The sequence below is a fragment of the Doryrhamphus excisus genome, chromosome 7 (assembly GCF_030265055.1).
Source record: "Doryrhamphus excisus isolate RoL2022-K1 chromosome 7, RoL_Dexc_1.0, whole genome shotgun sequence".
In the NCBI taxonomy this organism is placed as follows: Eukaryota; Metazoa; Chordata; class Actinopteri; order Syngnathiformes; family Syngnathidae; genus Doryrhamphus; species Doryrhamphus excisus.
Genome location: NC_080472.1, coordinates 12,456,270 through 12,472,362, shown reverse-complemented (window position 1 = coordinate 12,472,362; position 16,093 = coordinate 12,456,270). Strand labels below are relative to the sequence as shown.

The 16,093-nt window shown below is 41.9% G+C and overlaps 3 protein-coding genes across 9 annotated transcripts in view; all 3 read left to right on the top strand.

The window, feature by feature from the left end:
• The window catches only part of slc4a11 (solute carrier family 4 member 11), an 80,711-nt gene extending 73,891 nt beyond the window's left edge, over positions 1-6,820 (top strand). For all 7 annotated transcript variants that reach the window (XM_058077325.1, XM_058077328.1, XM_058077326.1 and 4 more), the window contains 2 exons: positions 1,031-1,200; positions 3,753-6,820. In XM_058077325.1, coding sequence (XP_057933308.1) covers positions 1,031-1,200; positions 3,753-3,819 — 237 coding nt within the window. In that variant the 3' untranslated portion in view covers positions 3,820-6,820. The remainder of the gene's footprint in view (positions 1-1,030; positions 1,201-3,752) is intronic.
• Positions 6,821-7,573: 753 nt separating this feature from the next.
• On the top strand, positions 7,574-11,196 carry rpia (ribose 5-phosphate isomerase A (ribose 5-phosphate epimerase)). Its single transcript, XM_058077673.1, has 9 exons — positions 7,574-7,843; positions 8,362-8,422; positions 9,052-9,107; positions 9,186-9,245; positions 9,506-9,570; positions 9,648-9,716; positions 9,807-9,948; positions 10,103-10,202; positions 10,264-11,196. The coding sequence occupies exons 1-9, from the start codon at positions 7,637-7,639 to the stop codon at positions 10,359-10,361; spliced, it is 858 nt and encodes a 285-aa protein (XP_057933656.1). The 5' UTR covers positions 7,574-7,636; the 3' UTR covers positions 10,362-11,196.
• A 587-nt stretch (positions 11,197-11,783) lies between these two features.
• eif2ak3 (eukaryotic translation initiation factor 2-alpha kinase 3) overlaps positions 11,784-16,093 on the top strand; it is a 30,376-nt gene continuing 26,066 nt past the window's right edge. The window contains exon 1 of the mRNA XM_058078700.1: positions 11,784-12,535. Within this exon, the coding sequence (XP_057934683.1) occupies positions 12,186-12,535 (350 nt within the window). The 5' untranslated portion in view covers positions 11,784-12,185. The remainder of the gene's footprint in view (positions 12,536-16,093) is intronic.

Sequence of the window (16,093 nt, the reverse complement as noted above, 5' to 3'; positions counted from 1 at the left end):
AACAAAAACACATTTTACAAAATATGTAATACAGGTTGACAGCTGATGCGTTTTAGAACAACCACAGCTTGTTTACAAGCTTTTCCAACTTCATCTCTGCCCTTGCTAGCTCGCGCTTCACAGAGAGAAAAAACATCAAAGATTATCTAATTGCGAGAAGACCACTCACTCTTGTTGTCACTCACAGGATTGGAAACAGTAGTCCCTCCTTTATCGCTGTGGTATACAGTAATCCCTCCTATTTTGCGATGGTATACAGTGATCCCTCCTTCATTGCTGTGGTATACATTGATCCCTCCTTTATCGTGGTGGTATACAGTAGTCCCTCTTTTATCGCGATGGGAAACAGTAATCCCTCCTTTATCACAGTGGTATACAGTAACCCCTCCTTTATTGCAGCATTATACAATGATCCCTCTTTTATCGCAGCAGTATACAATAGTCCCTCCTTTATCACGAGGATATACAGTGATCCCTCCTTTATCGCAATGGTATACAGTTATCCCTCCTTTATCGCGGTGGTATACAGTAATCCCTCCTTTATCACGGTGGTATATAATAATCCCTCCTTTATCACAATGGTATGCAGTATTCCCTCATTTATCGCGGTGGTATACAGTGATCCCTCCTTCATCATAATGGTATACAGTAGTACCTCTTTTATCGCTGTGGTATACAGTCTCCCTCCTTTATCGCGGTGGATTGGTTTTCAGGACCTCCTGTAGTCACAGCGACATTGTTACACACAGAAAGCTTTTCTTCACCAGAGTTCCATCTGCTGGATCCAGTGAGCCACTGATCCCACATGACCCCGATGCGAGCAGACTGTAAAGACGCTTGTCTTTTACATTTCAAATTGTATTTGCACGTTGATTTTCAACCACGCGATCTGCAAGTGGAGACATTTCCCCACGAGTTCCTTGAGTGCTTCCTTAGACGACAGCTGTCAGGGAAAGGACCTGGGGGAAGATTGTTCTGGAAGCGACCTTGATCTTCTTCTCCTTCTTCTCCCCCACCTTTACTTCTGCAGACGTCTTACCCGCCCACCCACTACATCCGCAAAGTGCCCCAGAGGAAGATCCACTACTTCACCTTCCTGCAGATGATGCAGTTGCTGGTGCTGTGCACTTTTGGCATGTACCCCATCCCCTACATGAAGATGATCTTCCCTCTGGTCATGATCCTGCTCATCCCCATCAGGTCAGACCTCAGACACTTTTAGAAGATACGACCACACAGCGGTTCAGTTGAGCATGTTTTGTTTTAAAAACACTACTGATGCTGAAGCTTCTCTGATGTTTGAGAGCAGCAGATGTTTGCTCTGCATTATGTATGAACATATACAAGTGCATATATATGTACTGTATGTATGCATACACGTACATTTGTGGGACAGTCTTCTCCCCCTTCCTGATTTCTTATTTACATGCAGTTTTTCCAAGAAGCAAGATCTATCAGTCTGGAATAGATTATAAAATAAGAAAATGTACGTCGTACCAACAGTAAAATATGGTGGTGGTAGTGTGACGGTCCAAGGCTGTTTTGCTGCTTCAGGACCTGGAAGACTTGCTGTGATAAATGGAAGCATGAATTCTACTGCCTGAATTTAGCATGTCTGACCATCTCAGGCTGAATCCAACTGGGGTTCTCCAGCAGGACAATGAATCAAAACACACCAGCAAGTCCACCTCTGAATGGCTGAAAAAAAAACAAATGAAGACTTTGGAGCGGCCTAGTCAAGGTCCTGACTTACACATGACCTTCACAAGGCTTCATGCTGGAAAAGCCTCCAATGTGGCAGAATGACAACAATTGTGCGAAGATGAGTGGGCCAACATTCCTACACAGCGCTGGAAGAGACTCACTGCAAGTTATCACAAACGCTTGATTGCAGTTGTTGCTGCCAAGGGCGGTCCAACCAGTTATTAGCTTTTTGCATTGTCATGGACTAATATTTACTACATTTGTTTGATGATCTGAAACGTTGAAATGTGACAAACATGCAAACAAATTAGAAATCTGGAAGGGGAAAATACCTTTTCACACAATTATATGTATGTATGTACGTACATATGTACGTACATATGTACGTACGTATGTATGTATGCATGTATGTACGTAATGTACGTATGTATGTACGTATGTATGTACGTACGTATGTACGTACGTATGCATGTATGTACGTACGTATGTATGTTTATACACACATGTACGACGTGTAGAAGGGGAAGGGGAAAAAAGTTTTTCACACAACTATATGTATGTATGTACTTACATCTGTACGTATGTATGTACGTACATATGTACGTATGTATGTATGTATGTATGTATGTATGTATGTATGTATGTATGTATGTATGTATGTATGTATGTATGTATGTATGTATGTATGTATGTATGTATGTATGTATGTATGTTTATACACACATGTACGACGTGTAGAAGGGGAAGGGGAAAAAGTTTTTCACACAACTATATGTATGTATGTATGTACGTACATATGTACGTACGTATGTATGTATGTACGCATGTACGTACGTATGTATGTATGTACGTACATATGTACGTACGTATGTATATATGTACGTATGTATGTATGTACGCATGTACGTACGTATGTATGTATGTATGTACGTACATATGTACGTACGTATGTATATATGTACGTATGAATGTACGTACATATGAATGTACGTATGTATGTATGTATGTACGTACGTATGTATGTACGTACGTACGTATGTATGTATATACATATATACATACATACTACATACATACATACATACATACATACATACATACACGACTGGACATACATACATACATACATACATACATACGTGTATGTATGTACATACATACATACATACATACGTGTATGTATGTATATGTATGTATGTACATACATACATACATACGTACGTACATACGTACGTACATATGTACATACATACATGTATGTACGCATGTATGTACGTATGTATGTAGTATGTATGTACGTATGTATGTATGTATATCCACACATGTACGACGTGGATGTATATCATTGCATATGCAGAGCCCTCTCCTCCACATTGTCAAGTGCAGTCTTGTTTTCTAAATGAGGAATGAGGAAGAATGAGAAATGAGGATTTATTTGCACTTCAAACGCACCTTGACGTTTCATGTACACACACGGTACTTCATTAGGTACACATGCACAATATGATCAGATACCATAGAAAAATATGCTCTTGAAAAGATAGCAATTCTCAGTTTGGATTCATTTTTAATGTTGTTGATTTGGTTAGCGGTTAGCTTGGCTGGCTTGTAGCTCATTATTTCCTGTGTGTATGCGACTCGTTCAGAAGGCGTGCAGCCCACCTCCGCGAAAGTCTTCTTCATCTTAGCAAGGCATCTTGGACAGTCGTATGCTTCCAACCTTTTCTCCATCAGGGCATGCTTTGATGAGTTTGCTATGGAACAACACTTGAGCATGCAACTTTCCCATCTGGAGTCCGAAGTCTGGACCAAGCCCACTAGACCTTGAGCCATGAGCTAGGATGGAGATGGCTTTGGCCCGTGACCTCACAAAGGGACAACAACACTCCAAAGAATTGTCAAAAGTGGACGCTGTTTTTGCCGAATTTACTTTTTCTTGATGTTTGACTTCCTGTTGCTGTCCCAAAACCTAGTCCACGTGGCGTATCGTGATTATGTCACATGTTTTTATGTCTTGTTGTAACTTGGAATCATGTGTGTGTGTTCAGGAACAGCGTGCTTCCTCGCATCATTGAGGCCAAATACTTGGACATCATGGATGCCCAGCACATGTAGCTACAGAAGAAAGGAGCGCCGCATGCAGTACAGACATTCGGAATCCAAGAAGGGCAAAGAAAAAAGATATTTTTCAATGCAAATACTGTGCAGTCATCAAGGAACTTGGAAAAAAAATAACAAAGCAACCATTTTTGTATTAGAACATTCCGCTGGGGAAGCAGAACACTGCACCAGAGGAAAGACTAAAGAGGAGTGGATGGACAGAATCTCCACGGGACGTCCAACGGACAGCCCCTCCCCTCCAATGCAGTGTGTCCATGTCTGTGTGCTAGCTCGTGGCTAAGTCCTTGAACTACTCGCTAACGCCGTGTAAGTACGAGCTCTGCCAACGCGGTGGAATGGCGGTGTGTCACATGACGTCGTGTCACGTGACACCGCACCATTCACCGTGGGACGCTTTAGTCACGTGACGTACTTACACCGTGTTGGTTCGTTGTTAACTACGTCTCCATGGAGTACGACTGGACTTTTTTTTTTCTATGTTCTTCTCACTGTGCTCTTTAACATTCCTTGAAGGACGCGCGTCTTTTCTTTCCATTCCAGACATTTCTCCTGCTTTCTGTCAAAAGACCATTTTATTGGGAAGAAAGCATTCAAAGCGTTCCAACACTGTCTGCAACAGGGCTGCGCCATTTTAGGTCCTCCGCATATTCTAATAATACATCGATTATGAACTTGTTCGATCCCAGCCATCTTTCAGAGCACTGGCCGTTTTAGGAGATGTTGACTGTGACTTGTATGGCTATGGAAACATGGAACCAACCAAAAGAACGATTCCATTCTTTAGTAATCAGCAGGAGAACATAGGTAAGTTTCAGGAAAATATCTGTTTCCGACTCAAAGGAGAAAAACAGCTTTTTGTGAAAAGATGCATTTCAAGCCTAACTTTCACTTTGACACCGATGTTTTCCTTTTGTGACATCTAAATGTCAAATATCAAAATCAAATATCTAAACAACTACAACGCAACATAATACAAAAAACGGTTTCACATCAGAATCGTTTATTTACAAATATGACACATTTGGAATTAACGGTGTGCACGTTTTTTTTGTATTTTATAATATTTTATGTTCATTCATCCACTCAAAGCTTTGTCACATTCCAAAAAATGCCCAACATTTTCCCAAAATTCCACAATATTCACACCAAAAATTCCCATGGACGCACCACACCATACCAACTTTATTTAGAAAACACTTTAAGCTAAGCTAAAGCTAAGTGCTGAAAAGTAATATCAAATATAGTTACCAATCACGACAAAAAACACTTGCATACAGTAGTCCTTCTTTATCCCATGGTATACAGTGATCCCTCCTTTATCGCAATGGTATACTACAGTAGTCCCTCCTTTATCACAGTGGTATACAGTAATCCCTCCTTTATCGCGGTGGATTTGTTTTCAGGACCTCCTGTAGTTACAGCGATATTATACACAGAAAGCTTTTCTTCACCAGAGTTCCATCTGCGGGATCTAGTGAGCCACTGATCCCACATGACCCCGATGTCCATGGGAATATCCATGGAAATTTTTGGTGTGAATATTGTGGAATTTTGGGAAAATCTGGCATTTTTGGGAATGTGACAAAAGCTTTGAGTGAATGAATGAGACAGCTGGGGTAGGCTCCAGCATAGCCGTGCCCGGATTGGATTGAGCACCAATAACCCTGTCGCTGAAGGGAGTCGCTAAGTTAAATGCATAGGGACGGGTTTAAGTACTAAATACGCCTCACACACGTACCAGACATATTTTCAAGGCTCGTGGCTCCACTGGATACTAGCGGGGTGAGGGGGTGGGGGGGAGTCAGAAGTGTAGAAATTATGAATAACTCAGGGTGAATGAGATGTGTTTTCGGGGGGAAAAAAAATGCACGAATGGGCGGGTTTTCTCACAAATCGTTTTTTTGGCCCCCAAATCTGCAAGACCATGAAGGCTGATGCGGTGTTAGATCCTTTAGCATCCTGCTGTACTTCCACTTTCCATGAAGGACGCGCGTCTTTTCATTCCATTCCCGACCTTAGCCCTGCTTTCTGTCTGCTCTATAAAAACGGGTGAGGAGGTGAAAAAGTACATTAAAAAAAGCTATATATTGTGTAATGATTTAGAATGGCAGCACAAACCAAAAGATGTCGTTCAATCATCAGATGCGTATATTAGAATATATTATTGCTTTAGGTTGCATTGAGATTGAAATATTTGTCTTTAGTAAATGCTTATCTTATCTATGAAGCTTTACGTTGCCCCACGTGGGGTTCATGTCGGTGTTACATGTCACAGTGCAACACACACATCATATTTGTGTGTCCGTACCAAATGTCCCATATTGATTTGGAATCCCAAAACTAAGATTTGCAAGCTTCTGTTTTGTTTTTCATACGTAAGAAGGCGTGGCCGTCGATACCCAGCAATACCGTGTCCAAAAGCTCAGCGAGAAGGCTGGGAGTATTTTTTAACACGCATAACTTTTTTCAGCTCCCTCGTGCAGCTCGAGATGCGAGAAAGATGTCCAAGCTTAAGCCGGGCGTCTCGCGAGACATTTGCATAATCCTTGGACCGAGGCCTTAAGTCTCAAGGCCTCGCTGGCAGAGTCGGAGTCACATGTACAGTTTCAGATGCAAAACGTTGACTTTTTATCTTCTTGTTTGTTTCTGACTTACACTAATGTGACCGTGTTGTTGGTGGTGGTAGTTTCTCTGTACGGATCATTCTGGAATAACGGCAAGAGGACACGCCGACGCTCTTGTTTGTGCCCATCCCCCCCAAATATGACTTAGTTGGAACATTCCGTAACGTGCTGTTATGTTTTCTTTTTCTCTCAGAAAGCCTACTTTTCTAACCATGAATGTAAGACGTGTGGGTTTTTATATAGCGTACTAATTTAGGTGTCAAACACAATCTGTAATTTTGTCTAAAAGATCAGCTATATTTGTAAGCTGTGAGATGTAAAAAGGAGAAAAAACAGAATGTGTTGGTTTATTATAGTATATAAATAAATAAATATATGTATATATATATATATATATATATATATATATATATATATATATATATATATATATATATATATATATATATATATATATATATATATATATATATATATATATATATATATATATATATATATATATATATATATATATATATATATATACACACACATATAATATATATATATAATGTACACTGAAGAAGAGAGACTGTCTCAAGCTGTTTGCCAAATAAAAAGTAGTAGATGTAAAAAATGTTTGGGTTGTTTTGCTCTCAATAGAAATGTCTCCATCGGGTTTTTTTTTTGTATTTTAATGTATTTATAATGTATAAATATGGCTCCCTCATCAATAATTGATGGCACTCTCGGCAGTAAGGAGATACAATAACACCAGACATGATCTTTCTATCAAACCTTGATGCTAATGTAAGCTATAAATTGGCATTTTATTCCTTTATTGCAATGTTCATGTCATTATTAGCAAATCAAAAATTCATATTATGTCGCTAAACTGGACGCGTAATACATAAAATTGTCTTCTTGCGCCACCTTTAGGCGAGCATATTGACCTCCCTAGCTTTATAAATAAACAGCAATGTTTGTAGAGTGTTACTGCTTCACATAAGTTCAGTATTTGGCGTTAAATTAATTTACAAGCATTCCGTTTGAGAATGAACAGACATCTCCATTGTCTTATTGTTGGTTGTCAACAGGCGTCTCCACTTTCTAGTTGCTTTCTTGCGCCTGCGCAGAGTTGGAAGTCACATGACACGCCACACTTCTTGCTTCCGGGTAGAGAAGGCGGGTTTTTGTGAGTGTGAATGGGCCGGGTCGCGAGGCTTCGGGGGTGGGTCACCTTCTCTAAACTCCCGCCTGGATCCCTGACATCGTCCACACTGTTCTCGGCGCCTCTCAGAAGCCGGAACCGCACATTCACGTCGCCCCTGTGTGCTGCTGCTCGTTCTGCTGGTATGGCGGAGGAGGCGAAGAAGCTAGCCGCATACGCCGCGGTGGACAACCACGTCCAGGTAAGATGTATATAATGATTGTCTCTTCATTCATGTCCACTGTTTATATTACAGTCGTAGTGATTCTAATATACAGCATTCACCTCTCTAGCTACGAATCCACGCTATGCTAGCATAGTTAGCCAAACCACACGCTGTGCTACTTTGGTAATGCTAGCTTGTTTTTCTGGGAGGTAATTGTTATCAATACAGGCTGCTGTCATCTAACACTAACAACACACTAAGGTGACAAACCCGTGAGATAGTAGATAATTGTTAGTTTGACCTTTGACCGGACTCGAAAGTGGCAACATGGCTACTTAAAACTACAAAAACCGAGTTTTTTAAACACCATGCAATCATTTTGCTTGCCCTCATTAAGCTCAACCAACTGTGAGCTGGGAAAAAAGGGCAGGGTAGCCATTCCCACCTGTGGACAATTTCCTGTCTCCAATTAGCCAAAAATGCATTTTTATGGGAGGAAGTACCTGAAAGAAAGCACATCAACTTTTAAACCGTATTTGTTTACTGTCCCACAGAACAACCAGGTGGTCGGAGTGGGCAGCGGGTCCACCATCGTCTATGCGGTGGACAGACTAGGTGAGGGACTCCTTAATGGAGATGTTTTGTCTCCCTCTAAATGGTAATGGTAATGGTTTAATTTCATTTGAACATGCATCAGATTACAATTGAGTCCATCCCATAATCAGTTCCCAGTTCCACATGTCCAAAAGGAGTAGGAAGAAGCAAAGCTTATTAAATCCTACCCCTCCATCTGGTACTTTTACAATCAGTAACTGTTACATTTGTTCACTTCCTGCTTTCCTAATAGAGTTTAAGTTTTATTTTATTTTTGTCACATACCGAAGTACGAGGTGATATGACCATCCAGTGACATAATGGGTACCATAGCAACTGTCAATATAGTGATATATATATATGTATATGTATATATATATGTATATGTATATGTATATATGTATATGTATATGTATATGTATATATGTATATGTATGTATATGTATATATGTATATGTATGTATGTATATGTATATATATATATGTATATGTATGTATGTATATGTATGTATATGTATATGTGTGTATATATATATATATATATATATATATATAGCACATCATGACTGGTATTTGACTTAGTGTTTGATTGTGTGCAAAACAAGACGGGATGAGCTGGACTCTACGTTGTATTCATGTGTTTCTTACAGCGGAGAGAGTGCGCCAAGAGAAACTGAACATTGTGTGTGTCCCCACCTCATTCCAGGTCAGTTTTAAAATTTGGAATTCATCTGTTTTCCCCAAATAATTCCTTTTTAAGCCTTGTTTCCTTGTTTTCCATCAGGCCCGTCAGCTGATTCTGCAGCACGGTCTGGTGCTGTCTGATCTGGACAGACACCCTGAGGTATATGACTGCTTATCTGTGCAAATTAATGGATAATGAATACCACAGTTATTCGGGACTAAACAACTGGAGCCGTGTGATGCTGCCACCAAGTGTCACGTTAGCCAGCGCAAACCAAGTACTGCTAAAGCAGTTCTATAGTAGTCCTATAAACCTTTTGTGTGGATACGGAAAGTGCAATCAAGAAAAGTGATCTTCCAGGAGGAAAAAGGAACATTAGTGCTCTTTGTTCTAACTGGTTTCTGCTTAATTCTCACCAGCTGGATGTCGCCATCGACGGAGCAGATGAAGTAGATGCAGATCTGACGTTAATTAAAGGTGGAGGGTGAGTGTTCCTCCTTGAGGACTGCAGAGCCTCTGCCCCTTTAATCAACTTCTGTGTCGTCGTCCTTTGTCGCTCAGTGGGTGCTTGACTCAGGAGAAGATTGTAGCAGGCTGCGCCAAACATTTCATCGTCGTCGCAGATTACAGGTTTGTGTATGAGTAAACAAAGCGCGACGGCAGCTTAAAAGTATCGATGACTCGCCTTGAAAGACATTTAAAATCTCCATCTCCTCCCAGGAAGGACTCCAAGTCTCTGGGCCAGCAGTGGAAGAAGGGTGTTCCCATCGAGGTGGTCCCCATGGCCTACGTCCCCGTCTCCAGGAGGATCGTCCAACACTTTGGAGGGGAGGCCAACTTAAGAATGGCTGTCAGTAAAGCTGTAAGTTCTATGATTTGTTAAATGTCGTGTTTGAACGGTTTTTCTGTATGTGGATCTCGTCAGAAAAAATTTGGACACCCTGAGAACTTTTTGTGTATTTCGGACACTGATTGTCACGAGTGATCTGATCTCCGAGTGTCTTTGTGGGCGTCAGGGTCCCGTGGTGACAGACAACAGTAACTTCATTGTGGACTGGAAGTTTGAGGGCGCTCAGAAGTGGAAGGACATAAACCGTGCCATCAAGATGATTCCAGGTGAGGCTCTCCGCGCTTTACGTTTGCCGTGCTCCGTGTGCTGAGGTGTGTCCTCTCTCAGGGGTGGTGGAAACAGGACTCTTTGTGGGCATGGCAGAGCGGGCCTACTTTGGCATGGAGAATGGAAGCGTGCAGATGCGGGACGCTCCAGTCAACTGAGGAGTTAAGACTCGGCATCTTCTTCTGAAGGACTTCTCCGTGGAAGTGGACACATCTCATAACCGCCTCTTGAGTCTGCTTACGGTGCAAGTGTCTCATTAGTTTTTCCCACTTGACCCTGTGTGGTCCCATGGAATATTGAGATTTATTATTGCCGGAATGCATACAATACATGCAAGACGTGCCTCCACAATATATCTGCAGTTGTATTAAGAATGAAGCCATGAAGAAAACAAACGATACCGGTGACCATGTTATTATATGTTGTGCTCAGGAGAAATTATGGATGAAAAATGGATCCTATTTTCTATAAAACAATCACGTAGCCGAGAGTGAAGATTGGAATGCGGTTGTGGCTCAGTTCGGGTTTCATCAGCACTTCCTGTCTTTCAACTCGCTGAATGTGTTTTCAACACATGCCTCGCTCAACTAGTGCCTGTCAAGTCTACCTACGTTTACGTTTTACACTTGTTTACACACTCAGCCGTGTGTCACCATGCTCTTTGCAACGATGCTGCTTCATCTTGTCTTTTCGATGGACATTTTGGGCTTCATCTCACGTCTCATGACTGTTGTGCTGTAATTTCACGCAGAGTCCGCAAGGTGCTCAATATATACTGTATGCACCTGTTTGCTTCCAGTACATGTTGGTATGTTACACAAACTATCATGTTTTGAACCAGCAACTGAATTAATTCCTCTTTGACAGTGTGACTGTGATTATCTTAAGTTTACTGTTTTTTTGCAATGCAAATAGATGACCAAAATGTGCCTCTGTTGTAATTCTGTGTGTTCCATTTCATTTCGAAATAAAATAGAAAACGATGAGGAAAAAGTTCAGTTATTTATGATCCAGATGAATGTTTTGGTATTTTTGTACTCCTGGGTGGTTTTAAAGAAACTATTTGGTTGTCATGTGCCTGTGCTGCCACATGGAGGCGCTGTGAAGACAAACGTCATTGCAAGTAACCGGTTCAAGCTAATCCGTTCACTGGTTTTAATCCAGTCCAACAATTTGGTTATTTCTTGCATGCTATATCGTCATCCGAAAAAATCGATGCTTACACATCCATCCGTTTATTGTGCTTCCTGTCATTTAAATTGTATTGTATATTTATTTCAGGGTAATAACACTACTTGTTTGCGGGTCATTGTATTTCCTGTTTAGCCTTGTACCAGGAAGAGGAAATGCAGCCAAAAGTCACTTCTGCAGCCACGTTGGTGATTTTGCGTCAGCTGACTTGACAACTACAAATGATTGACAGCAGCACAAACCAATGGTGTTAGTAAATCGAGACCGAATACATAAATATCCAACTCGTCTGATTGGACTGACGGATACACGTCCTACCAATCGCCTGCCCCCCAGATTGGCTACTTCTGCGCGCATGCGTCATTTCGACAGACAGGGGACTTGGCCGAATGAAATGCAGTGTTTATTGAAGCTGGCAATATCGGCGGGCTTCTCTCGGAGTGGCAGGAATGTGGTCCAATTGCATTGTGCTTAGTATGCGACCCTTCGTAACTGACAACTCTTAGGCCAATAGAAAGTTCCAGGTGACTTGTCTGTTGAACTCATGTTTTCCTTGTCCAATTGTGGGATAGAAACAAGGCGGGGCTTAAAGCGTAACCACGGCGAGTCTTGCGTCAACTATAAAGGCAATAACATCGTGTTTGAAGGAGTCTGTGTAATTACACAGAGAAGTGAACAGAAGGTAACTTTAGGGCACACCCTGCCCCCCATTCTTTTACTCATACCTTAGCGTGTTTTACACTTTTGGACTTATTTCGTATGTTAGGATTTACACGGCCAGTGGCATGTAAATGTCATGTTTCACTAATGTGCCAGTCTTACAAATGGAAAGGGGGCTTCACTTTGGAAAGGTGAGCATTGCCCTGCTGCTCCTGCTGCTGCTCAAAGTGCTCGTCGGACTCGGCTCTTCGCACACCCAGGGCTCCGCAGCCATCTCCAGGAGGGAGCCCCAGCTCGCCGGCCGGAGATCGGGCTCGGGTTCGACCCCGGTGGACGATGGAGACAACGTCATGAAGCTCCACCTGGAGAAGGTTGTCGGCACTCCGGCCATCGCGGCTGCAGACGTGACGGTGGAGGATGACGAGGCCGGGGAGACAGAAGAGACTTTGGGAGGAAGTCATGGAGACGTCCCCGTGAGGAGGTAAGCAGGCTAGTTGGACCGTCTAAGCTAGCAAACACTACTCATGGCTAGCGCTGGACGACACATTTCATTCAGAGCTGTTTTTTTTAACTTAACAAAAAGTGATAAAAAGTGTAAATACACCTTAGGTTAATCACTTTTAAACTTAATTGAGTTGCTTGTATTCCTACGTCGACGAGACGAGGTAAAATAAACATTGGAGCTAGCTGGACAAGTCTGCTAATGGACCACCAGACATTTTGATTTTCTTGATTGAACTTTTAATCTTCTAAATCTGCAATAAAAATACACCCAAAAGCGATTGATGACGAGATGCTGGGCCAGTTGGAAATTCAACTAGAAAGCTGTAATTTGACTTAATCTAAAACAAGCAAAGCACAGTCACTATCTGGAGATTCATTTGTGTTTGAAGTCATCACCTGACATGTCCTATTCTCAGCATGGGGCTTCATTTAGATTTCGATGTTGTGCTATTTTAATAACACATGTGGTCAATATAGTGCAAAGTGATGTTGCAGCATGGGACGTCATATCGCGATCTACCAGCCGTTTGTTCTGAGGCTCACTTTGCCTACAAAGTGGACTGTTATGTGTTACTATTAAAGCACCACATTTGCTATATTTTGTCTATTGGGCCATTAAAGTACTTTGTATTTGTTGTTTTTAATGACATATGGCTGCATGTGTTTCCCAAAAATAGCCCTCTGGTCACTTTATTAGGTAAACCTGCACAATGCCTTCTATTCCCTTCCCTCGTCACTATTATTATTATTTTGAATATAATTCCATATAAATGCTATGCTCTGTCATAATTAACATTTTTTACCTTCACCAAAAAACAAGCAATATATTTTCATTGGTCACTGAGCCACTCTGTGACATTAATGTGCCATTTCTGAAAACCTGCTATAAACAAAAATATTCATATATCCGCTATTTGATAGGACTGTTTTTTTTTGGACATATTGTTAAAAATGCTGTACAAGTTGTGCAGGAAGTTATTGACCTCTAGGTGTTGTTTGTGTTTGCACACCTATGTTTTTGCACACCTTACACTTACACCTTGGTTAGAGTCAATTTATTCCAGACGGTCCGACTCTGACCGAAAGGGACGTGAAATTTTCCCTTTGTCACACTTCAATGTTTTAGATCACCAAACTCATTTAAATATTAGTCGATGACAACACGACTGAACACAAAATGCAGTTTTTAAATGAAAATTTTTATTAAGGGTGGGAAAAAATCCTAACCAACATGGCCCTGTGTGGGAAAAGTGATTGCCCCCCAAACAAAATACCTGACTGGTCCGCCCTTGGCAGCAACAACTGCAGTCCAAGTATGCAATTTACAATGCAATTTGTGCAGGAATTTTTCATCATTGCAGGACTGTTGTCATTCAGCCACACTGGGGGGGGGCTTCAGCATGAAGCACAATTTTGAGGTCATACCACAGCATCTCAATAGGATTCAGGTCAGGACCTTGACTAGGCCACTCCAAAGTCTTCATTGTGTTTTTCTTCAGCCATTCAGAGGTGGACTTGCTGGTGTGTTGTAGATCATTGTCTTGTTGCAGAACCCAAGTTGGTTTCAGCCTGATGTTGTGAACAGACGGACAAACATTCTCCTTCAGGATTTTTGGTAGACTGCAGAATTCATGGTTCCATTCATCACAGCAAGTCTTCTAGGTCCTGAAGCAGCAAAACCGCCCCAGACCATCACACTACCGTCACCATATTTTGCTCTTCATATGTTGTTTTTCGGGGCTGCACAGGGGTACGAGTGATTAGCACGTAGACCTGACAGCTAGGAGACCCGAGTTCAGTCCCACCCTCGGCCATCTCTGTGTGGAGTTTGCATGTTCTCCTCGTGCATGCGTGGGTTTTCTCCGGGTACTTCGGTTTCCTCCCACATTCCAAAAACATGCTAGGTTAATTGGCCACTCCAAATTGTCCATAGGTATGTATGTGAGTGTGAATGGTTGTTTGTCTATTTGTGCCCTGTGATTGGCTGGCCACCAGTCCAGGGTGTACACCGCCTCTCGTCCGAAGATAGCTGGGATAGGCTCCAGCACCCCCTGCGACCCTCGTGAGGATAAGCGGTAGAAAATGAATGAACGAATGTTGTTTTTGCAAGTGAATATACTTGTGTTTTTAGTAATCCACTACAAAAAATGTCATTTGGCGTGTATTTGGCTCATGGGCCACCAGTTGGATAACCCTGATGTAAGGAGATCAGTCTTAACAAAGATGGTAGTGCTCCAACGTGTTGATTATCGAAGATGTACTTGCCGGTGGTTCACAACAATATTGTATCATAAAGATGCTGTTTTTCATATTTTGACCTTCTCGACCTTCTCATGCAGCTAAAACGGCGGTCAAATTTTTTTAGAAACACCTCTCTGCAGCATGCATGTGGACGCCACCACAAACTACTATAATAAACATGCAGTTTGCCGTAATGAAAAGTGAGAATGACCATCTTTGTAAAGGAGGCAAATAGGTAGGCCGATTTATTGCCAGCCACAAGTAATTGTTCATAACAGATAGTAAGTGTATAATAATGGAATCTTTATGCATCTATAGTACACAGTCCTAGAGCCCTTACTCAGTGGTTGCTCTACAGATGAGCAAAGGTGACATTAATCTACGGTACTAATAATGCTTTTTGTGCCAGCCGCATACGGACGGACACCATGTAGTCTGTGACCTGTTGTCATCATTCAGACACGGACGATGACGGCAGCTGAACATTCAAAGGGCAATCATCTGACATTTGTCCACATATTTTCATGCACTCGCGTGTCACTTTTGTATCTAAAACTGTTCATCTGGCTTCCATCCTCAACAAAAGTGAGATGCGCCTCTCGGATATTGATTTTGTCCTGCATCAGTTTGATGCCCACTTTAATGTTTGCTGCAGTGTGTTTCTCATGCCTCCCTCGCCCGTTTCTCCTCCCTCTTGACCGCCGCTAGTGCTGATACTTCAAGTATTCTTCATTCAGTGTCTCGGGCCCTTTACTGTTAAATTATTCCGTGTGTAGTATTTTAAACACACTTGTCTGTCTTTTCCTGGCTGCAGACAGATCAAAACCATTCATGAAATTGGAAAAAAACATATTGAACTTGCTGCTCCTGAGATTCTTGATGGTAAAACAGTTTCCTGCCCAACGTTTTATTGATGAGGTTCTCGCTTTAAGGAGAAAATGTCAGTTGTGCTTACAAGCCCCAGGAGCCACACTGCAGCTACTTAACACAGCCAAGCTAGCCTTTATTAGCGTTATCTTAGTATTTATAGATGCTATACCATCATGTGGGGGTTCAATATTTACAGCACATACTAGATACATGCCAAGCGTCCTCTTCATTCCACGCTGGTGCACGCCTACCAGTCGCTTCTAGACCGGCATCAAGAGGAAATCAGAAGTAATTAGGCAAGCAGTTAGCGCTGATAGAAGCAGCTAATTCCCCTGCCGGGCTCCTCGGCTGCAACACCGAGAGTTTGCAGCGTTCATCCTAATCAGCGGTCACGCCCCGACGCTGACTGCTTGCTTTTAGCACT

Coding starts and splice junctions, on each gene's coding strand:
- rpia (XM_058077673.1), top strand. CDS start 7,637: ATGGGCCGGGTCGCGAGGCTTCGGGGGTGGGTCACCTTCTCTAAACTC. Junction 9,108..9,185: donor GTGTCCCCACCTCATTCCAG/GTCAGTTTTAAA, acceptor GTTTTCCATCAG/GCCCGTCAGCTGATTCTGCA. Junction 9,717..9,806: donor ATCGTCGTCGCAGATTACAG/GTTTGTGTATGA, acceptor ATCTCCTCCCAG/GAAGGACTCCAAGTCTCTGG.